This window comes from Rhineura floridana, chromosome 5, assembly GCF_030035675.1.
Source record: "Rhineura floridana isolate rRhiFlo1 chromosome 5, rRhiFlo1.hap2, whole genome shotgun sequence".
Taxonomy (NCBI): domain Eukaryota; kingdom Metazoa; phylum Chordata; class Lepidosauria; order Squamata; family Rhineuridae; genus Rhineura; species Rhineura floridana.
Window position 1 is genome coordinate 43,687,817 of NC_084484.1, and position 24,670 is coordinate 43,712,486.

Consider the following 24,670-nt stretch of genomic DNA (forward strand, 5'->3'; position numbering starts at 1 on the left):
GACCCCAGAGAGTGGGGGCATGAGCCTATGCACACAGCAGTTTTATAATTATGTAATAGCAAAAACGACGGTGTATCCTGGGGAGTGTCTTCAAGGGGGGCATGGTGTGACTTCTCATGAAGGGACATGAACTTCTGAATTTGGCACGACAGTACTGCTCTGTAGCAAGTGTGGGCAACAAATAACTTGCATCTTAAAAATTATATATGGGAACGTAAATGAATTAGGTCTAGGGCCGCTTCCTCCCATTGGAACGTACTTGCATTTTTGCATTTATTATGGGACAGTGCTTCCGTCTGCGTGGCTACAAATTAACCGCTGTGGTTGAGAGCTACAGGGTTTCTTTGCAATTCAATACAGTACAAGGTTTGTGATCGTGTTTGCAGTAAAATCGGATGAGCAGCAGACGCTGGATTGGACATATAATGTATAAAGATCTACTGCGCGTCGACGGAGTGTTTGCAGCGCTGCGCTATCCTAAACGTTTTTCTCATAAGTACATAAGTTCAGTGAGTTCTACTCTCTAGTCATTATATTTGCAACCATTAAAGCCCTGTCCTATGCCCTCGGAGTCCTACTGTTCTATATGGTTTACTCTGAACTGTATGTTCCTCAGCCCCACTTTTATCCCGCGGCCGACAACCGCGATCGAACAGCTGACCTGTTCTCCGACCTGTTCTCTGTCATGAGCCCCTCCTACTCCTTCACATTCCTCCCTCGTCTGGGATGGGAGACATCCTGGGAAAGCGCCCCGCCTTATTCAGGAGACGCGCGAGCCGAGGCAGGATGGGAGGAGGCGGGTGCCTGTACTTGGCAAGGAGCGGCCTCTGATTGGCCGAGAGGACGCGAGGTGAAAGGGCGGCCCAGACTGCTGAGGGGAGTTTGGCGGCTGAACCGAGAATGATGGCGGCAGCGGCCTCTCTGTGGCGGGCGGGAGTTTGGCAGCAGCGTCAGCAGCGTGGGACTGTGGAGCGGTTGTTCCAGGCGCGAACGGTGAGCCTCGCTGCAGTGGGAGTGGGTCGGTGGACAACAGTACAGCTTCAGTAGTAGCTGTAGCAACGCGGGCGGGAGGCATTCTCTCCCTTGGAGCCGGCTTCAGCGCCTTAGCAGTGCAGGGTCAGCGAGCAGTACGTCCGCCCAGGTCTCTCTTCTGTGTCACGATGCTCTAAGGCCAGGCGGCATATGCCAGCTAGTGTACATGAACTGGATTGGGAACGCTATGTGTGTTAAGCGTAGCAGATGGTGTGTGTGTATGCTTGTCTGCAGCTTGCCTCCAGATTTGGAAGTGTGTCTCGCACATCAGCGTGAAGGTTGCGGCATAGAAGAGTGCAAGGTGGCATGTGCCTGTCAGGTGTAACTGTGGCATCTGCGACAAGCGCCGCCTGCGCTGAGTAACTTGCGCGGCGGAGACTCAGGTGTCTATGGATAGGTGTTGGTCCGAAGGAACTAGGCGTCTGTGGCCTGTCCTCGTCTTTGAGAAGTATGTTCACAGTCAGCTCACGAAAGAGGGTTCTTTGTGATGTTCGTGTATGGTAATGCATGTCAAATGTAGAGAAAATCCTATGTAAGAGGTAGCGTGTATACTACCATAGGCATATTTAGGAATATTCTAGTCGTCATTTTAGTGCTCTCCTTATGGCATGATCGGAAGTGTGCATTTAAGAGGGTATGAACTAATTTGCAGAGCATTGTTACTGTCATCTATAAATATGGTTCTGATACAGGTTCTAGTGTGAGTACATTTGTGTGACTCTGCATCCTTAAAGGCTAATATCCATGTTTCTGACTCTCTTTTTTTTCCTGGATAACTGTGTTGACAAGGAAACTTGTGTAGAGATGGCTACAAGGGCCAGTGTGAACAGTCTTGCATAGCACTTAATGGCTAGATAGACAAGAACTATGACTTGTGAACTGGATTTTGAATTAATCAACGTTGCTTAGCCCTTTTGCGTATTTGTTTGCTTTTGCTACTCTGAAATCTATGTAATCAACAAGATCTGTGTTGTGATAAAAGTCCTGTCCAAATTAATTTCTCGCTAATCTAGACTGAAAGTGATATTAAACTGAACCATCAGTACTATATTGTACTTGCCATAAATCACATTCCTTTTTCACTGATGTGAAATATCCCAATGCATTTGTTGGACCATTCTACTGGAAACTGGACTTAAAAAAAACACCAGGACAATAACAATTTATTATCCCTGTAATTGATTTTTTTTAATCAGCTAGAGATAGAGAAAACAACAAAAAACTCATATTGTACATCCATACCCTGAAAGTTGCCCCAGCATGTGCTTCTTCAGTGTAAATGTAATGTCATATGTTGAGCTTTCATACTTTCCACAAATGTTGGTATGCCCCATTCTAAACAGTCCATGTTTATTCCAAATTGGACACCATACATTTTAATGAGACTTTTATAAAGCAGATTTAGGAATAGCTGTAAGGGACAATTTTAGAAAAGTCATTTAGTCTGGAATCTTCCCATTTTTTTGGACCCTTGAATCTTCCTGTTTGCATAGACTTTCTCTAACAACAGTTTGTCTATTGTAGTGTATAATATATATGGTATATTCAGTTATCAACTGTTTAAAGAGTAAGAACATCTTTGATGCAATGTGTCATCTGGGGATGGAGAATGAGAATGAGATGGTATCAAATAGTTGTGGCTCTATTTTCTTTTGTCAGTAAGCTTATGCAGTGATGTGATGGTGTCGCATGGATGTGTGGATAAGACTACAGCTAGTTTGGCACCATCACCATTTCAGTATGGCTGAGATTTTTTTTTTTTTGGCTTTCATTATTCGATTACCTCATTACTTGGGGTGGTAGATTTGAAAAATATTCAGGATGCTAAGCAGAGTTTTTATTTATGTATTTATCATATTCTCAAGGACTTCTAGCAGTGTAGCTAACGTGTTTATGAAATATTTTGTAAAGTTGTCTTCTGTTAAAATGAATCATTAAATTACAAGTGATAGGTAAAGGTTTACTTCTTGTTAGAGTTAAAAAAATAAATTTCATTGTGAAGAGGTGCTTTTTGTTGTAGCGGTGATTCCAGCGTATGCCCAGAGACCGGTTGTACCTGGTTGCGCCCAAAACCAGTAGTAGGCCCAAGACAAATAGACAGAGTCCTTGATAGGTTTTAGAGTCTTTTACTGACTAGCAGTTATAGACATTAATGCAATCCTGGCTTCTCCTTACTCTAACAACACCCCCACACTCTGTGCTTCAGCTATCAAGATTATATAGCTTACACTGCCCTTCGCCAGCCACATCTGCTATGAGCTGACCTTGACAGTCCTGCACACTGTTTAACTCCTTACTAGACATTTCTATCCTGTCTTTCTGGAAAACTCTAAGTCTTTCACTTCTGAGCAGCCTACAGCTCCCACCTTTTCCATAAAGACATACAGTTTCATGAACAATACATGTTTTGCAGATTTTACAGATTTACAAACATTACAATTATTACAGACTTTGTGGTTTCACACAGTTATACATTGTTCCAGTTACGTACTCCAAGCATATCAACCAGTTTGCTAAACCTTTCCTCGCATATGGGCTTGGTCATTATGTCAGCTAACATTTTTGTGGTATTACAGTAAGTCAAGGCAGTGAATCCTTTCTGAATGCTATCTCTCACATGATGGTATCTGACGCTTATGTGTTTTGTGCGCTTCGTATGCGCTTCTGATGTTGCCATCTTTATGCACGTCTGATTGTCCTCATACACTTGGATGGGCTTTCTGATTTCTATGCCCATTTCTTGCATGAGTAGCTCAAACCACTGTAACTCATTGCATGCACTTGATAGTCCAACGTACTCAGCTTCTGAGCTGGAAGTGGCTACTATAGCTTGTTTTCTGCTGCACCAATCCATCACTGACCCATGCAGCAGCACAACTATTCCAGTGGTTGATTTTTGGCTTGTTATCTCACCCGCATGGTCAGCATCCACATAACACTCCAGGCCACCCCGGTCCTGCACCGAAAGCACCAGCCCCTTTGTTTGTGAGCCCTGAAGGTATCGCAACACTCTTTTCACACCTTGCCAGTCTGCTTCTGATGGCTTCTCCACCTTCCTACTCAAAATGCTTACTGCATTGCATATATCTGGGCGTGTGACTTTGACTAGGTATTGTAATTTGCCCAATATGCGCCTATATAGTGTCGGATTAGTGCAAGGTGTTTCCTGTGTGTCCTGCTGGAATGTGACAGTCATGGGAGTCTTCACAGGCTTACAGTCTGACATCCCACTTTCTGCAAGGAGCTGCATTATTTTCCCCTCCTGTCTCAGCATGAAACTACCATCATCATAATGCATTATATCAGTCCCCAAATAGTGATTTACAGGCCCCAAGCACTTTGCTGTCGCAGGCTATCCTGGAATTCCTGCTCCTCTTTTGCCTCGTGAAACATATATAGGATATCATCAACATAAACCGCACAATATGTGGTGCTTGTTCCTTTCGTTTTGACATAAACACATGTGTCTGCCTGACAGCGTCTGAAACCCAGTGACTGTAACACTTCATCCAGCTTCGCATTCCAACACCTAGCACTCTGGCGAAGACCATATAATGACTTGTGCAGTTTACATACTAGCCCCAGCTTGGTTATATACCCTGGCGGTTGCTCCATGTAGATTTCCTCCCTGAGGTCCCCATGCAAGAACGCTGTACGTATGTCATAGTGGTTTACTTGCATGTGCTTCATTGCCGCTATCTTCAGCAATATCCGAACAGACTCGTGTTTTACGACAGGGGCGAAGACTGCGTTGTAGTCTGTCCCATACTGTTGAGTAAACCCCTTTGCAACCAAACGCGCTCTATACCGCTGTACCTCCCCTGAGCTGGTCCTTTTCCTTTTGAAAACCCACTTGCAGCCTATGGCTTTCTTCCCTATGGGAAGACTGCCCAGTGTCCAGGTACCATTGTTTTCCATGGCTTTCAGCTCTTCTTGCATGGCTGCCTGCCATTTGGCCTGCTCAGTTACTGGCAATCTGCTGATATCAGCAATGGAAGAGGGTTCTTCCTGCACCTCTGCGGGTGCTGTTATTGCAGCGGTGAATGGCTCTATCACCGGGCACATTACGGATGCACCTTCTGAGTTCTTGCTGTTACTCTCCTTGTGCATCATCACATTTGTATTCCTTCTTTTACTACACCTGACAACACCCATGTTGACATGGAATAGTGACTTTCTCAGAAACCCTTTCATACATATTTTGCCTCCTTTCTGTATCTCACACATCCCTTGTTTAAATGCTACATTATATCCCATTGCGTTTAGCTTCTTTACAGACATTATGTTACACTCCAAACCTGGTACATACAATACATCTGTCATAATTGTATTTAATACATTGAGTTTCACTGTACCTTTGCCCAACACCTCCCTTTTTGTTCCATCCGCCAGCATCACAACTTCTTTCATGGGAAGTGAAGTTTTGAACATATTTATGTCCTTTATAAGGCTATGGGTTGCTCCAGAATCAACCACCCATAAATCACTGTCTTTGTTTTCACAGCTATATGACTTACAAGTCCCAGCACTCACCAGCTGTACACTTTTCTGCTTCCAGCCTCGTTCTCTTCGCTTCGCTGCACAGTCTCTGTAGATGTGTTTTCGAACCACAATAATAGCAAGCTTTAAGTCCGAACGATCTTGCTTCTGTTTCTTTGAAGTTTGAAGTCTTCTTGCGTTCTTTTATCTCCGTTTTCTCGGCTTCATTTCTCCTCTCCCATTCCTGGAGAAGTTTGCCCGAAACATAATCCGTAGTCAAACCTACGTCTTGCATCACTTCTAAGGAACTCACTAACAGGTCCCAAGTTGAGTCCAATGATGACAAGATGATGTAAACTCTTTGCAACTGTGTGTGCTCTACATTCCGCTCCTGCAGCTCTGCAAACAGTCTTTGTAATTCCAATAAATGCTCAGACATTGTTTTGCCCTCCATCAGTTTCATTTGATAAAGTTTACGCGCTAAGTATATTCTGCTACTGGCTGTCTGTTTCACATGAACTTCATTCAAAGCTGTCCACATGAGTTTCGCTGTTGGCCGTTCTTTCACGTTTTACAATTGAGAGTCATCCAGAGCCAATATAATAAAAGCTCTTGCCTTTTCATCCATGTGTATCCACACTGCCGGCTGAGGAGCAATCGGTGGGTCGTCCTCGATTACTTGCCATAAATCTTCTTTTGTTAGGAAAGCCTGCATTCTTAGTCTCCAGCTTGAATAATTACGTTCTGTGAGCCTCTCCAGAGGCATGCCGGCTGAAAGTGAAACCGCCATCTCCACAGCACACTTCCCTTCCTCTCTCTCGATCAAGCTGTCAGCCACGTTACCGCTTCTGGCTTGCTTGCTTCTTTGCTGAACTGGTAGCCCCTTCTCTGGGTTCGAATGCTGCCTATTTTGGGCCGTATTCTGGGCTATTTTGGGTTGTTAGCTGGGCTAATCTGGGCCCATAACCCCTGTTGTAGCGGTGATTCCAGCATATGCCCAGAGACCGGTTGTACCCGGTTGCGCCCAAAACCAGTAGTAGGCCCAAGACAAATAGACAGAGTCCTTGATAGGTTTTAGAGTCTTTTACTGACTAGCAGTTATAGACATTAATGCAATCCTGGCTTCTCCCTACTCTAACAACACCCCCACACTCTGTGCTTCAGCTATCAAGATTATATAGCTTACACTGCCCTTCGCCAGCCACATCTGCTATGAGCTGACCTTGACAGTCCTGCACACTGTTTAACTCCTTACTAGACATTTCTATCCTGTCTTTCTGGAAAACTCTAAGTCTTTCACTTCTGAGCAGCCTACACTTTTATCCCCCTGATTCTCAAATTGTCTGTTTTGCACAAATTTGACAACCCCAAATTCCTGCCACCTGACATAATTAGCCATAAATGTTTTTACAGTGGGAAGTTCAGCTAAAGGCTTAAGGAATGATGTACACAAGGCTGTACAAATGGAGAGAAGTGAGGTTGTAGTGGTTTGGTAGTTGCAAGGCCCGGTAAAGGGCTCCTGCTGGGAGGAAGGGCGGGATATAAATAAAATAATAAATAAATAAATATGAAAAAGGAATCTATAAAACTGCAAGGAAGTGATAGGCCTGCTTACCTCAACCCTCTGAATGTAGCAGGCACTGCCATACCACAATAGGTGGAGGGATTAAGCTAGACATGAAGCTGGGAGATCTGACTGAATTTTACTTTAGTCCAAAGTAATCATGGGGGGTGGGGCAGACAGTCACCCCTTTCATGGTCTAATAGCTTCCACTATTGGATCTATTTGTCCTGTGTTGGAAACGTACCAAAGTTTGTATTTTTCCTCTGCAGAGCAGAGCAAACAGCATATTGGGGGATGGAGAATTTGTAGTCTTCCTTCACCCACTTTTGCTTCACCAATCCAATTTGGCAATCTACTCCCTACTTTATATTCTTACGCTATGTGAGACCCAATTGTGCTTACCCAGTTTATTGTTATTGTTATTAGATGTATATCCCACCTTTCCTCCAAGGAGCTCAAAGAGACACATAATGGGAACTGCCATTATCAAGCTTCAGAATTTAAGAATTAGTGCCAGGGTTCATTTTTCCCCCCTCTTCCCTGCCTGCACCTTTCCCCTTGTTTGTTGTGTTTTTTATATTGTAAACCTGTGGTCAGGGACTGTCTTGTATATATTGATTTATGTAAGCCATTCTGGGATCCTTTTTGGCTGAAGACTGGGATACAAATGCAATAAATAAGTAAACAATAAAAGGGCATATATAGTTCTCTCCATTTCCCTTTTACCCTCACAAATAACCGTCTGAGGTAGGTTAGTCTGAGAGAGAGAGAGAGAGAGAGAGAGAGAGAGATATTGGCCCAAGGTCACCCAGTAAACTTCATGGTTGAGTGGGAATTTGAACCCTGCTCTCCTAGTCCAACTCTTACCACTACACCACAGTGGCCCACTTTGCATTAAATCTTCATGCATTTTCCAGATTAAGAGCTGCTGAAGTTGAATTGAATGGTCTTTTATTTATTTATTATTTGACTGAGCCCAGGGTGGCAAACTAAAGCACTAAAAACACATTAAAACATCATAAAAACAGACTTTAAAATATATTAAAACAAAACCTCTTAAAAAATCTTTTTAAAAAAGGTTTAAAAACATATTAAAATCTTCCAACACAGATGCAGACTGGGATAAGGTCTCAGCTTAAAAGGCTTGTTGGAAGAGGAAGTTCTTCAGTAGGTGCCAAAAAGATAACAGAGATGGCACTTGTCTTATATTTAAGAGGAGGGAATTCCAAAGGGCAGGTGCCACTACACTAAAGATCCGTTTCCTATGTTGTGCGCAATGGACCTCCTGATAAGATGGTATCTGCACGAGGCCCTCACCTGCGGAGTGCAGTGATCGACTGGGTGTATAAGGGATAAGACAGTTTTTCAGGTATCCTGGTCCCAAGCTGTATAGGGCTTTGTACACCAAAATCAGAACCTTGACCATAGCCCAGTAGCTAATAGGTAGCCAGTGCAATTCTTTCAGCAGAGGGGTTACCTGTTGGTGATACCCTGCCCCTGTGAGCAGTCTTGCTGCCGCATTTTGCACCAGCTGCAGCTTCCGGACCAGCCTGAAGGGTAGCCCCACATAAAGCTCATTACAGTAATCCAGCCCGGAGGTTACCTGGGCAGAGCTTGGAAGATTACTTTAAAATAAATAAATTACAATTACTGTTACATGGCCCCAAAAAGGAATAAGTTACCATTACGATTGTTCTGAAAGGAATTGATTACTTTCCCGTTACTCAAAAGTAATCACTACAGTTATACTTAAGACACGTATGGATAGTAGAATAATTATTTTTAACCATAAGATAGCAGTGGTGGTCTCTCCACTGGTAAGGGAGGCCGGAAGGGAGGAAGAGGCCACAGCTCAGATCTCTGCACATCAAACCAAGTGCAACCCCCACTCAGCCAGCAAGCATAATTTCTCTCATTTACCACCTTCCGGACCCTGCTGCCACCAGCTAAGGGACACCCACTCAAGCAAACATTTTCCCCTGAGATGCAAAAAAGTTAAAACACTGCAAATACAGCAAAGTAGCCAGGGAGGGCAGCAGAGGCCTCTTTGTGTGCCAAGTGCAATCACAATGTACTCTCTCTTTCCTCTTTCCTCTTCCCCCCCCCCTCTCTCTCACATCTTCCACCTCCACAGTTCTTTATCTCCATTCTGCTGCTGCCTTCTTTATCCATGTTCTTGTCCTCTGGCTCCTTTCTTCCTCCACTCCATTCTTCTCCATCACCATCGTTTTTAAAGAACAGTTGTTTTCTCCACTCCACCCCGTCTCACTCTCCACCTCCTCCTTCATCGCCTCCTACCCACCCATGGAGCATGAGGGAAGAGCAACTCTGCTCAGAAGCCCAATTTGAGGCACATGATTTTCATCAACGAATCAGAGGAGCCAGAAGACTTCCCCTGCTCCCCCCTCAAGTAATGCCCAAAAGTAATGCTAGAAACATTACAATTACTCCTCAAAAGTAATAAAATTACTCCTTGTTCTATTACAATCAAAATGTAAAGGAATTACCCACTCGTTCCTCAAAAAAGTAATGAATTACAAGTAATTCTTTTTTGTAACTACTTCCAAGCCCTGGACATGGGCAACAGTGGTCATGCTATCCTGGTCCAGAAATGGCTGCAGCTTTCTTACCAGCCGAAGCTGATGAAAGGCACTCCTAGAGATGTAAAATTTCTGGAAATTTTGATGCCATGGGAAAAAACTTTTTTCCGAAAAAAATGGAATTTTTTGGAAAAATTGAGAAAATGCAATATTAGCACTTTCTACAGATTGAAAGTCGCTTTGTTACTTCAGGAACATCAAATGTAATTATGTACAAATTGGTTTGTCATAAGAGTATCACATTTGGTATATTAAAAGTACATTTTATTTTTACTTTTTTTTGGTAAGAAATGGATCTACAAGATCCTGAACTGTAAAGAACACTTGAACTGTAAGGAACCTCTTTTGTTTTGCCAATTTATGAGGAGTAGGCAAAAAACAATTTAAAAAAACCAGAAGAAACCATCATTAATAACAAAGAAAATTATTTATGTCTCCGCTAGTCTTCCACAGTGTCAAACATACATAAAGCATCCATTCTGATAAAAAGAACTGAGAAAAAAAGGGGGGGCAAGATTCAATGAAACATTTTATTCATCATGCTAAAACAAAACATGCCATAATCAATTTTTCATTTTTTTCCAATTTTTCCAATTTTTCAGGAAAAAACCCAAAAAAAGCTTTGGGAAAAACCCAGAAAAAAACAGTTTTTTTCTGAATTTTTCTGTTTTTTTCTGGGCCTTCACATCTCTAAGCACTCCTAGCCACTGAGCTCACCTGGTCCTCTAGTGACAAAGATGGATCCAGGAGCACCCCTAGACTATGGTCCTGGTGTTTCAGAGGGAGTATGGCCCCATCCAAAGCAATTATCTGAACATGGCAACCACCAACCCATCTTTCCAGGCTTGAGAGTCAGTTTATTGGCCCTCAACCAGCCCACCACTGAGCCTAGGCAGCATCCAGGGCTTGCATGGCCTCTCCTGATTCAGATGTTACACAGAAATAGAGCTGGGTATCATCAGCGTACTGCTGGCATCTTGCCCCAAATCTCCTGATGACCACTCTCAAGGGTTTCATACAGATGTTAAACAGCATGGAGGACAAGATGGTACCCTGCAGCACCCCACAGCACAACTGCCAGGGGGCTGAAATACATTCGCCCAATGCTATTTTCTGTAAACAACCCTGAAGATAGGATCAGAACCACTGTAAAACAGTGTCTTCAATACCCATCTCACCAAGTTGGCTCAGAAGGATACCGTGGTTAATGGTATCAAAAGCACTGAGAGATCAAGTAAGAATAACAGGGTCGCACTCCCCCTGACTTTCTCCCGAAAAAGGTCATCTCAGGGTGACCAAGGCTGATTCAGTCCCATAACCAGGCCTGAATCCAGACTAGCATGGGTCAAGCTAATCTGTTTCATCCAAGAGAACTTGCAATTGCTGTGTCACAACCCTCTCAATCACCTTCCCTAAGAAGGGGGTATTTGCAACTGGTCGGTAATTGTCAGAAACCAGTGTGTCCAGGGTGGGCTTTTTCAGGAGTGGTTGGATCACTGTCTCTTTCAGGACGGTTGGAACCACTACCTCCTACAACAATGTGTTGACCACACCCTGGATCCACTTGGTCAAACCTCCTTGGCAAGCTTTAATAAGCCAAGAAGGGCAAGGGTTGAGAGGATGATTGCTGGCCACATCATTGCAAGCACCTTATCCACGTCATCAGACCGCATCAACTGAAACCATTCCCAAGAAGTTGCAGCAGATGTTGCACTGCACACCTCACTGGGAACTACAATAGATGTAGATGGGGCATCAAAATTGCTATGGAGGTGAGCAACTTTACCCTCAAACTGCCTTGCAAACAATTCAGAGTGGGTCTCTGAAGGGTCTAAAACTCCATTTTCTGGAGTTGCTGTCAACAGACCCCTGACAATACGGAAAAGCTCCACGGGACAGCTACTTGAGGATGTGATGGTGGCAGAGAAGTGGGCCTTCTTCGCTGCCCTCATTGTCGGTCAGTAGGCACTGTTGTCATGGAGGCCATGAAGTCCCGAGCCCAAACAGTAGAGGCAGCCTCAGCATGGACATTGAAACCACCCATAACTTTTCCAATACCACAACTGAGATGGCCTCCGCCAGCTCAGTCAGAGAAACTGCCATGCAGCAGAGTGGATGGTACACCAGCAGCAACCCTAGTTTACTGTCTCCTTGGCTCAACACCAGGTGTAGGCCCTCATAGCCAGCTCTAAGACAGAGTGGTTTCCTGGTGACAGAGATGGAAGTTCTGTAGACTACAGCAACTCCTCCTCTCTGTCCCTGCAGCCTGTGCTGGTGTTGCACCGTGTATCCAGATGGGCAAAGCTGGGTCAGATCAACTCCTCCCAGCTCACCCACCCAGGTCTTGGTAAAGCACACCAAATCGGCACCTTTATCCACAATCAAATCATGGATGAGAGTGGTCTTATTGTGTACCGATCTGGCATTAAACAACAGACACAGGCCAGTGGGCACAGCAGATGAGCAACGAGGAACCCATACATGAGAGGAGTGGGAGTGAGGAACAAGGTGTAGATAGCCTTGCCCTCGTCTTCTGTAGTAGTTCAACCCCTCCCCATGGCTATACTTCCCTCTACCTGTGATCCCTGAAATTGGGGTGGCATCACCCATGTTCCTGCTTACTAGGATTCCTCCTAAATACCTGATATGAACGCAACAAGAGCCCACCAACAAAACCTACCTGAACCAGTCATCCCAGTAGGCCTCTGAGAGAATTGGGAACAGTCAGAACTACTCAATATCTTTCACACAGGGTACATCTACTCCCCCTCACACCCAGGGAGGGCCAGCCTTCTGCCAGTTGCAGACTCTCACTCTGAAGGTACCTGGTGACTTTCTGCTATTATTCAGTTCACTGCACAGGCTCTCACTCTGTGCAGGAACTACACATGTGCCATATGCCCTCTTCACTACCGATCTCCTCTAGATTCGTTAAAAGAAAAAAAATAGAAGGGGGTTAAGCCCTCGCCCTCGGGACTCCCTAAGGGGCTCCCCAAGGGCAGCTGGGCTTTCATGTCCCCTGACCCAACTGGCAGCTGATGCAAGAGGCTGCCAATTTGACTGCAGCCTCTCTCTGGAGTCAGGGTCAGGCAGGGGGTCCTAGTCCTTGCAGCACTTACCAAGGACTTCAGCTGTCTCAAGAGATGGCAACCCAGAGGAGGGAGCAAGCAAGCCCCCAGATGCTCAGGTACTCATTCCCAGGCCAAGTCTTCTCTAGTCCTCCAGTGCTGCAGCTGTTTGCCTACAGCTGTTCCCAGCTCGTCTTGGAGCACCCAGTGTTATAGTATTGTTGAAGATTTGATTGGGAGACCATTGAGAGCCCTTGTAAGCTATTCTAAGCTTTCCAAGGAAGAATGTTATACACTCCTGCAATGTATGCACACTATTGATGGCAAAACAACAGTTTCATCATAACACTGCCCCAAAATCCTGTCTACAGTGTGTTGTGCAATGAGATACAATGTTGGCATTGTGTGGGATTGTGGCTTGATAAGAAAACAGGATCAGCATGCTGTGATCTTCTCATTAAGGAACTACTCATATACCAAGTCTCCTTCATAGCGCGTTATTTTTTACTGGTGAATAGCAAGCTGTAACTTCTACAGTTGATGAGGAATTCATAAACATGTTAAATTTGGAGAATTACAACTGTTTGTCAATATTGCTTGGATTGTAATGAGTTTATGTTGATTATGTATGATGCATCTTAGTTTCCTGGCCAAGAAAGAAGTGATTTACTTCATTTCTGATGTTCAGGTGTGCATGCTGTTGCTTATGTAGCTAATACAGCACTAGCCCCACACAATGGGGAGGTATCTGCAGGCTTGGTGAAAACACCAAGCTTTGCAGAAGTACAAAAGTCCCAGGAGGCCAGTGAACACTGAGTGAGCTCAGTGGGCATGTAATGGTGGCTGACTGAAGGGGGTGGAGGTGGGATGGAGAATGGAAAACTGGGTGAAGGGGGGAATGGAATGGAGTATAGTTGAAGTTGGTATAGGTGACTGACTGGAACAGTGAACACGAGTTCTCCACATTTGAACATTTTGTTTCAGGTCTCACTTCTTTAGAATATTTATTGAGATGACTCCTGAACTGTTGGACTTATTTGTTGTCGGAATTCTATTGAGTTGCGTAGCACAGTTGCGTAGCGCTGCGGAACGGAGAGTATCGAGTGAGCTTAGTGTGTGTGTTCGAATCTTTGCTAAGATTCTACCTTCCCTGCAAATTAGTCAGACAGAGACTTTAAGCTTTAAAATAAGAAACAACTACTTTATTTTGGAAGTACATGCTTGATAGGAAAGAGTTCTATATCTGGCTATGCTGGAGCAGCCTGCACTGGTCCCAGTGCTGGCCCTCATCCTGGTTGAGAGGAGAGACAAATAAAAGATGTGTGCTCCCCTTTCGATCAGTAGATCAGTGTGCTACAGTCTCTTGCTTTCGACTTGTCCAGCAGATAAGTGACTGTCCATAGTAAAACAAGTTTCCGCTGGTTGACTTACAATCTTTGGTGTCTCCAGCCCAGTCAGCATCAGCATATCCTAGAAGTTTAGGATCTCGAGTAGCTGATAGCTTTAGTTTTAAGTTTGCAGTGCCTTTCAGATATCTTGCCACTCTATTGACTGCTTCCCAGTCTTTCTTGTTTGGCAAGCTGGTTTTTCTGCAAAGGTATCCCACTGCTACCACCACGTCTGGTCTGGTTATTGTGCTGATGTACAGGAGTTTCCCTATAGCTTGTCCTCAGTGTTGCTTGGAGTCTAGCAAAACAGCTTAGCATCTCCCCGTGCCTTTATGGGCAGGACTCTCGATCGAGTCAGCCAATTTAAGTGTACCTTCATATGGGATTAAATCTTCAAACAAAGCTTTTTCATTTATTGGATGAGCACTTGCTCCTGAATCAATATAGAATTTCTTGTGATAACATTTTTCAACATGAGTTACTTGAAAGCCCTTTGCACTTTTCTTTTCTGTCCCTTTAAATTCTTTATTTCTTTCAGGCTTCCCTTTCTTGTCATATTGGTCTTTAAGGTGTTTTTCTGAATTGCATAGATAGCAATGCTTGACTTTCACACCTTTGGATTCCCTTTGTTCCTGAGTTGCATAGCGCTGCAGAACGGAGAGTATTGAGTGAGCTTAGTGTGTGTGTTTGAATCTTTGCTAAGATTCTACCTTCCCTGCAAATTAGTCAGACAGAGACTTTAAGCTTTAAAATAAGAAACAACAACTTTATTCTGGAAGTACATGCTTGATAGGAATGAGTTCTATATCTAGCTAACTGGCAATGTTGGAGCAGTCTTCACTGGTCCCAGTGCAGCTCTCATGCTGGTTGAGAGGGAGAGACAAAGGAAAGAGGGTTGCTCCCCTCTCTCGAGAGAAGAAGGAACTGGGAAGGCGTGAAGGAACTGGGATCAACATCCTTTGCATATCAGTCTAGCAGGAAGGAAGAGACAGCAGGAGATCAAAGGACAGGTATAGCCTAGCAACAAAGAGGTCTCCTCCCTAGCTACCCTTATTAACCCCATGCAGCCTCACCCCACCAAGTTGGAGTTGAACCTCATACATTCCAACATTTGTATTATCCATTTTTAAAAATGACAACTTAACTGAGGGTGGGTTTGCATATGTCTTGACCATATCAGCCTTACAAAATTCCACATTCCCCATGAGAGTACAGTCCCATGTGCTAGGAAATAATTTCTGATATCATGCTGTGAGGCTCCTTTCCATGGGGTTGGAAATGAAGAGGTGACAAAAAAGAATGGGGTCAAAAATTACCTCTAGAAATGAACAAACAAATCTGATATATAAATTAATTTAATATTCTAATTACAGTTAAAAGCAAACAATGTCTATTTGTTTCAAAAGCAAAAAGAAAATGGTATGACCGTACAAAATATAAGCAACATGAACAGTTATAACTTGCAAGATATCAACAGAACCCACTACAGTATGAACTATTATAACTCACAAAGAACCCAAATGTGTTTTGACCTTGGTCTTCCTCAGTGTTCATATGATAATATTTTGTCAGAACACACCGTTTTTGTTAGCTTGCTTTTGAAACAATTAGATACATATTGTTCATTAATTGCTGTTAAATTTAATGTTAAATGTATATATCAGATTTGTTGATGTTAGTTTGTAGAGGTAATTTTTGATTCCACTTTTTTTTATCATGTCTCCAGGTTGTTGGGATTCATTTCCTTTTTTTTTTTTGGCCAGCCTGTTCTGTTAGAAATGCAGAGTTCATATGTGCACTAGCATTTTGGGGGTTAAGAAACCCTGAGGACTCTGGTGAAAATTAATGTTAAAATCTACTCTTACTGTTTTGTTCCTTACATTATTTAACAAAAAATGAAGGGAGGAAAAGATAACTAAAATGGGGAACTGGATGAGAAGATCTGGAGAAAAGATGTGGACAATTGCTTTAGTAATTTGAATTGTTTATACTATAGTCAGAGAAGTCTGTACAGGGTCATTAGAATGTTAAGAAGTCTATGCTTTCTGGAAGAAGAAACTTCTAAAATTACCAAATATTCAGCTTCTTAAGTTCACTCAAATTCTGCACAGATGTATGTGACCGCTAATATAAACAACTATAGTAATTTGAGAATCGGATATTCTTATAACTTTTAAAGTAGGAATTGCTAACGTGTGGTCGTATGGATGTTGTTGGACTACAGTTCTCTTCATCCCTGACCACTGTCAGTGCTGAGCAGGGATAATGGGAGTTGGAGTCCAACAACACCTAGAGAGCCACAGGTTAGAAACTCCTATTATAAGCGAAGCAGTTTGCATCAAATCCCAGATGTGTATGTCTTCTGATTCTTGAATATTGTTATTTCTTTATAAAGGCAAGTTGCCAAGGGTGAAAAATATTCCTGGAGCCAAAGATATTTTTTTCCTTCTGTTAAGAAAAAGAGAAAGCAGAATAAAACTACTTAAAAATGATTTTTGTTTTGTTTGTTTTATAAAAATGAAATGTGATTTCTGACAGCAATCAAACTTAACTGTAGACTTGATACCTTTTACTTCCTGATTGCAAGGCCAGATGTTCATTGTTATACTGATATTGCGTTCATAAATCTCTGTATTTGATTGTCGTCATCCATATGTAACAATTCTTCAAGATTGTAGATATTACTGGAGCAGAAATGTTTGTTCATCACTGAGGTTGCTATAGCATACACGTTTAGAAACTTTCTGTTTAGCAACTGTGTGCTACTTTGGCCCTGCTATTTAATTTCCAGTTTTCCAGTTCATTCTGCACTGAATGTGAGGTTGTCATGGATTCTGGGAGTCAGATCTGGAGAATTTATTTGAGTGTGAAGTTAAAGCCTCTATATACAATGTAACTGCAACAGCACTTCTGGAGAAAATTTGGCCAGGTAGTTTATGATTTAATAGTGCTTGTACACCAAGAGAACCCGAACCTACATTTTTCTAAGAAAAGAACTAAATGCTAATTTTGGTGTGGGGATGGGAAATGAATTGCTACTGGTGAGAGCTTATGAACTACCCCCAGCCAGAATGGAAGAATGATTTATTATTGTTGGGTATGGATAGGGCAAAATTATAAATAGACCAGGAGTAGATAACCTTTTTCAGTCTGAGGGACACATTGCTTCATATATGCAACCCTCTAGGCCCCATCCCAGAAGGGGCAGGGCCCCAAGACAAAAGGAAGGTGCAGCAATGTTGGCTGGGCCTAATGAGAGTTGAAAAGTTCTGGAGGGCACCAGGTTGTCGAACAGTAGCATTAAACACAAATGCCAGGATTGAAAGAAGCACAGGATTGTTGTGATATTAAAATGGAGGGGACAGGGAGAACTATGTATGCTACTTTGATCTCCTTGGAGGAAAGGTGGGATATAAATGCTGCTGCTGCTGCTGCTGCTGATAGCACCAGTTCACTTTTGAAACAGAAGAATTTTAAAAGTGGTTTCTGGTATGGTATGAGTAGTAGAAAACAAATCCCATTACATATATGCTCTTGAACACAACCATAATAATTGGCATATACATTGTCTAGCTAGATTGGCAATTGTACTTTCAGCAAAGATGGTGAAGTCAACAATTAATTTTAATAGGTGTTGAACTTCTGTGGGCTTATAAGCCAAAACATGTTTTCCTTCTATAATAATGGCAGTAATATACACTGTATAAACAATAATTATATGATATCTAGATATTCTGTCATGACTCTGAGCTGCAGTGAGCTTTAGAGTTGTGGGCTCACCCTTCCCTCTTCTCCTCTTAGCAGGGTTGTGAGGAAGGGATCGGAAGTTTTTGCATCCTGTTTTGATTAATCGGCAGCTTGTGGTTGGGTTTAAACTATAATTGTAGACCAGGAGTGGAAAATCTCAGGCCTGAGGACCAAATATGGCCCTCCCAGCTTCTCAGTCTGGCCCTTGGGATTCTCCCCTGGCCACACTCTCTCTGTCCTCTGTCTTGCTGCATACTCTACTGCCAATGCCTCTCCCCCAGCACCACTTTCCACATTGTTTTGGAGGGTCCCTCAACCCTCCCCTTGAGGGCAGATTTTGGGAGGGGGAAGGGCGAACTGGAAAAAGTCACCTCCTCCCTTCTGCTCGTGGAACAAAAATCTGGATACAGGCCAATGAGATGATTGTTGTACATGTTTATGCATTTAAAATTATTATTGTCCCCCTGTCAAACAAAACCTCTGCATTGTTAAATGTAGCTCCTCCTGGGAGAAAGGGCAGGATATAAATCTTAATAATAAATAGAACTGGGAATATTCTGTGATTTCTTGTAAGTGCCGGAAAGTCACAGCATTTTGTTATTTGCAGCTTTCTGAGGCTTGACTTTAAAAAAAATCAAGATTCTAGTCTTATGGCTGTGGTGATTGGCTCTACTATTGTATGAAAATGAATATATAAAATCATACCTACAAATTAAAGAACCTATAAATGCCAATATATAAACCATCCTTGCAAGAAGGAAAAAGATGATGAAATTAACATGACATAACTGGAAAAATGTAAATGATGCTAATCTTCAGAGATGGGCTTGGAGTGGTGACAAGAATTGTTGGCTTACCAACAGGTAGTTTCCACTCTGAATAGTTAACATTTTGTCTGCCTTATTCTTTAAACAAATTGAAATAGAAATTTATATAGCTGCAGTATCTGAGCACTCAATTGTGATGGTGGACCTTATATCTAGTTGAAGAAGTGCCCTACAGTGTCTTGTGCTTTAACTTCTGCCATCAAAGATTATTTTCTTTCATTTTTTCAGCTCTCCTGCATCATTCAAAGGATTGATTTTTTTACCTGTTTGTGTAAGCATTCTATGTCTTATTATTTAATTATATGATAGTATGTAAGCTTTTTCACAGGTCTGGTGAGATATGGTTTTATATTTTCTATTAAGAATGTTAGAATAGGTGAAACACTGGAGTTAGGAAGGAATGCAAGGGAAATATCTAATAGAGTTATTTGTGTATACCATTTTATCTTTACCCATTGGTCTTCATGGTTAAGTGACAAAAATGCCAAGCTTTAATTTCTTTTGTTTTTTGGGGCTTATAGTGGCAGAACTCTTAAAGGTGAGGTTTGGTAGTCATCTAGGGCAGGAATGGTGCCCTCCAGATGTTGTGGTCTACAGCTCCCATCAGCCCCAGTCTGGTCACTAGTCAGGTATTATGGGAATTGTAGTCCACAATATCTAGAGGGCATTACGTTGGCTATCCCTGATCTAGAGCAATGGGCTCCCTGATCACTAAAAACTTCCATAGCAAGAAGTTTAGGTTTTTGTTATATTGCTCTCAATTTTTCATAAAGCCTTGAGCTGGTAAAGGACACTTGAACTGATAAATGCAGCACAGGACTTGTGTTAAAAACTCCTTGACAAAGAACACTTTAAATTAAAACAGATGGTTGCTAAATTGCTAATACTATTTGAAAATCATATGGAAACTGCAACACTTTTACTTGCTTAGCATTTAAGAAGGCTTTTGTTACCCCTATTTCAGACTTCTTTCCCATATCCTTTGTCTTTGGCCAGCTCTAGCTTGCTTTTGTTAAATGTTCTTACATGTCAGTGCCTGCTATGGCTTCTATCTGGACTGGACTGGAGCTTTCCTACTTTCTTACTGCTGCAGCCCCCTGTATTCCTCTTAAAAATCACTCCTGATGGCTTGAGAATTCTCTGGAATGGCACGGATTCAGTATGGGGAGCTGAAATAGGAATGGATGAAAACCTATTATTTCTTTATTTTTTTTAGAGAAAGCTGTAACCAATTACAAGCCATATGCTAGTTATTTTTCTGCTTAGTAATTTGCATTTGCTAAGAGCTTACAGACAATTAGTTACAGGATGGATAGAAGCAGAAGCGTTAGGTAGTAAGGGAGCGGTGGGTAGGACAGAAGGACAGTGTAAATCTGAGCTTTCCTGTGTAGGATTATATCATGGGTTAGGAGCTTTTAGTTTTAGTAGCCTAGTTTCCACATGCAAACATGATTTTCCATCTCCTTTAAACAATTATGGCCAAATTCTTACAGTGAAACCACCCAATGTGATATCTTCCATGGCTATCTACTTGTATATTTTAATAGTAGCTACATTTTATTTAAAAGATTCTTTTGTGATTTCCAGAAATGATTGCTGTATTTCAAGAAGTGTCTGTAACAGTGTCCTAAGAGGAAGATGTTTAATACTAATACTTTAGTAGCGCTATGCGAGGCTGAGAGCCTCATGGAGAGAGCTTCCTGACACTGATGACTTCCTCTTCACGCACATTAATCTGATAAGTGGAAATGCATTTTAAGGATTGAAATGAACTGTAAGATAGTGTGGTCCCCACACATTTTGTCAAGCCAATTTTACTTTTCCATCTAAAGTTCCTTGTTACTTAGCTTGTCCAACACTTGAGCTGCATTCTTATACACATCCTTACCAGAGTAAGTTCCACTGAACTCCATGGTACTCCTGAGTAACACAAAGGATTGCACTGTTAATTGCCTAAATTCTTGTATATGACAAATATGGCCAATTTACATCTCATTATCTCTTGTGGATAATTAGCTAACCCTAACAGCACTTGTCTCAAAACATTGTGGCACCCATGTGCTATGTCTCTGTTCAGTATCAGAACTGTGACCTGAGAAGCATTTGCAGATGTACTGTTGACAAAAGCTGCTTAGTTTAGAACTGCTTCACAACAGCATACTTTTATTTGAAGAACTCGGATTTGTTGTTATTGAAGTGGCTTTATATTGGAGAAAATTGCAGTGTGTTTTGTGATTTTTGTGAGCAAGAGGGATAACCTAGTATCTTTTGAACTTCTTTCAAATTCCTAGTTCAAACGCATTCAGAATTCCATTCTCTTCAATGTCAAATAAGCCTTGAAAATGTTATTTTTCATACATTTAAAATCTTTCATACCCTTAAAAAGAATTCTTGCATAAAAAGAATCTGAAATCATTGGAAGAAAAATGGTTTCTCATAGGGGCATTAAGCCAATATACTGAAGAAGAAAACCTGTATTTGACAAACATGTCCATTTGGGAGATGGTGGTGGGTGAGAGGAAAAACAAATAGGAATCTGGAAACCAATTAAAGTTTGGGCAGAAGTGTTTGAAATCTGGTCAGTAGTGGGATATTATTGATATATAGTCAGTGTCCAGTCTTAGGCATTTCTGTGCTAAATTCTTCGTAATTGTGATGTTTCTGTTTTGAATACAGTAATCGCAAAGAATTATGCAATCTACTGCTGCCTGATGAATGTGTAGGAAGCTATTTTAATGCAGCATGTTGGCACATTAATCTAGTATGATGATCTATTTTTAACATTGCATTGCATTTGTAAAACCATTTCATTCTCTTTGCTAGACAAACCAACTACCTTAACATTGAAGCTCCAGTCCTATGCTTACTTACCTAGGAGTAAATCCCATTGAACTTGTTATAAGGTTTAAAACAATTAAGCACAGATAAATTTCAGGAAACTCAAACTCAAATAATTTTGACAGTATTTTATACTATTTAATCAAAGTCAAACTTTCTGTGGATGCTCTTTAGATTTAATGCCATGTTGGTGGTTTTTTTTAATCAGTGTTGGATTATGCTGGTAATTTGCTTTAAATACCTTAATCACTAATTCTTGTCTTCCTCCTTTTATATTGTATTGCACAGCTTTCAAAATGGAGGTGGTACCTTGTCACTTCTTGTGGTTTACACTCCACAGTATTTGATCCAAATGAAAAGGTAAGGAGTTTTTTGGTTGTTTGCTTGCATTAACTTCTTTTTTTCCAATATAGGTTGATTGCTGAAAGGCATGACTATATTGCAGTAGCAAATTTGAGCATGGCTGATTCAGATTATTCTATGCTTTTTCCTCACTGACATCTTGGGACTGAGCTGTCTTTTGCGCTTGCTACTGGCAATCTGTTTTCTTTCTCTCCCTCCCTCTCCCTCCTATTGGTAGCATATAGTGAAACAGATTCTGTATTTTATTGCATCAGTATAGCCACCTGTTTCAAGATCCTAGCATTCAAAAGTTTTTGTGGCTGCAAACTATGAACTGCTGCTGTGCCAGAGGACGATTTAAACACGTAGCCTAGTTTGGACATAAAGCCAAGTTAACTCTGGTTTATTTGTATGCCTGAACCTGGTCTGCTAACCATATTTTGTCGGGAGGCAACAACCCAGGATAATAAACTATGGTTTGAAGTTGGTTTGTGAATCTTTGTTTGCGTTTGTTATGGTTTATCATTGCATCTGAACATGGTGTTCTGCTTTAATGTTTGTTATGTTATCCTGCTATCCACCTAGCAACAGAGACATGAGGGAAGAGTGGTTTGAAAATGAAATATATTAAAGTTAAGCAGTATCTTAGAGAATTGATGTGAAATGTTTACAGAGAGAAGTCAGCTAGTAGGTTTTGCATCAGTTCTTTGAAATACTGCTTGACTTCAATATATTTCAATTCTTAGTGTCATTGGATGCACTGAATTACTTGGGGTGATCTCCTTGGGGAATTCATAACATGCTTATTATTAATTTAACAAGATTTATATACCACTTGATTGTGAAAACCTTGGAGCAGTTTACAAAAGACATTAAAATTATCAATAACAGTTAAAAACAAGTAATTAAAAACATTTTTAAAACAACAACAAACTAAAAAGTTTAAAACACATCAACATTTAATTGTCTGGATAGACTTGGCTAAACAAAAAAAGGGTTTTAAGCAGGTACAGAAAGGAATACATCAAAGGTGCCTGCCTGATATCAATAGGCAGGAAGTTCCAAAGAGTAGGTGCTGCCACACTATTATTTATTTATTTATTTATTTGATTTATATCCTGCCCTTTCTCCCAGTAGGAGCCCAGGGCAGCAAACAAAAGCACTAAAAACACTTTAAAACATCATAAAAACAGACTTCAAATTAAAACACAACAACCATTAAAAACATATTAAAACAAGACATATTAAAACATTTTTAAAAAAGCTTTAAAATCATTAAAAAAGAAGGTTTAAAAATATATTAAAAAGCAATTCCAAAACAGATGCAGACTGGGATAAAGGCTTGCTGAAAGAGAAAGGTCTTCAGTAGGCGCCGAAAAGATGTTGCCTGTCTAATATTTAAGGGAAGGGAAATATTGTGGCACTATTGTTTTTATATTGTTTTAAATTTTAAAATTGTTTTAAATTGTTTTTAAAATATGTGTTTTAAATTGTATATTTGTTGTAATGTTTTTGATTGCTGTAAACCACCCAGAGAGCTTCGGATATGGGGCAGTATACAAGTGAAATAAAAAAATAAATTCCAAAGGGTAGGCACCAGTACACTAAAGGTCCGTTTCCTATGTTGTACAGAATGGACCTCCTGATAAGATGGTATCTGCAGAAGGCCCTCACCTGCAGAGCACAGTGATCGATTCGGTGTATAAGGGATAAGACAGTCTTTCAGATATCCTGGTCTCAAGTTTTATACACCACAACTAGAACCCGGTAGCTAATAGGTAGCCAGTGCAATTCTTAAGTAGCGGGGTGACGTGTTGGCAATACCCTGCTCCAGTGAACAGTCTCGCTGCTGCATTTTGTACCAGCTGCAGCTTCCGGACCAACTTCAAGGGTAGCCCCACATATAGCATATTATAGTAATCAAATCTGGAGATTACCAGTGCATGGACAACAGTGGTCAGGCTATCCCTGTCCAGAAATGGCTGCAGCTGTCTTACCATCCAAAGTTGGTGAAAGCCACTCCTAGTCATGGAGGTCACCTGGGCCTCTAGCAACAAAGATGCATCCAGAAGCACCCCCAGACTACGGATTTGCTCTTTCAGAGGGAATACGACCCAAAGAAGGCAACTGACCAATTATCCAAACTCAGGAACCACCAACCCACAGTGTCTCCATCTTGCTGGGATTGAGAGTCAGTTTATTGGCCCTGAACCAGCCCACTACAGAGTCCAGGCAGCATCCAGGGCTTGCACGGCCTCTCCTGATTCAGATGTTACAGAGAAATAGAGTTGGGTATTATCAGTGTATTTCTGACACCTTGCCCCAAATCTCCTGATGACCACTCTCAAGGGCTTCATATAGATGTTAAACAGCATGGGGGACAAGATGGTACCCTGCGGCACCCCACAGCACAACTGCCAGGGAGCCGAAATACAATCGCCCAATGCTATTTTCTGTAAACGACCCTGAAGATAGGATCAGAACCACTGTAAAACAGTGCCTCCAATACCCATCTCACCAAGTTGGCCCAGAAGGATACCATGGTCAATGGTATCAGAAGCCACCAAGAGATCAAGTAAGAATAACAGGGTCACACTTCCCCTATCCTTCTCCCGCAAAAGGTCATCCATCAGGGCGACCAAGGCCGATTCAGTTCCATAACCAGGCCTGAACCCAGACTAGAATGGGTCAAGATAATGTGTTTCATCCAAGAGTACTTGCAATTAATGTGGCGCAACTCTCTCAATCACCTTCCCTAACAAGGGGATATTTGCGACTGGTCGGT

General features: G+C 41.7%; 1 protein-coding gene across 3 annotated transcripts in view; it reads left to right on the plus strand.

Annotated features, from left to right (window-relative positions):
• The first annotated feature begins 780 nt into the window (after window positions 1–780).
• Window positions 781–24,670, plus strand: part of PCCA (propionyl-CoA carboxylase subunit alpha) — a 437,395-nt gene continuing 413,505 nt past the window's right edge. For 2 of the 3 annotated variants that reach the window (XM_061626591.1, XM_061626592.1), the window contains exons 1-2: window positions 781–993; window positions 21,832–21,903. In XM_061626591.1, coding sequence (XP_061482575.1) covers window positions 901–993; window positions 21,832–21,903 — 165 coding nt within the window. In that variant the 5' untranslated portion in view covers window positions 781–900. The remainder of the gene's footprint in view (window positions 994–21,831; window positions 21,904–24,670) is intronic. The other variant, XM_061626590.1, reaches the window with a different exon arrangement.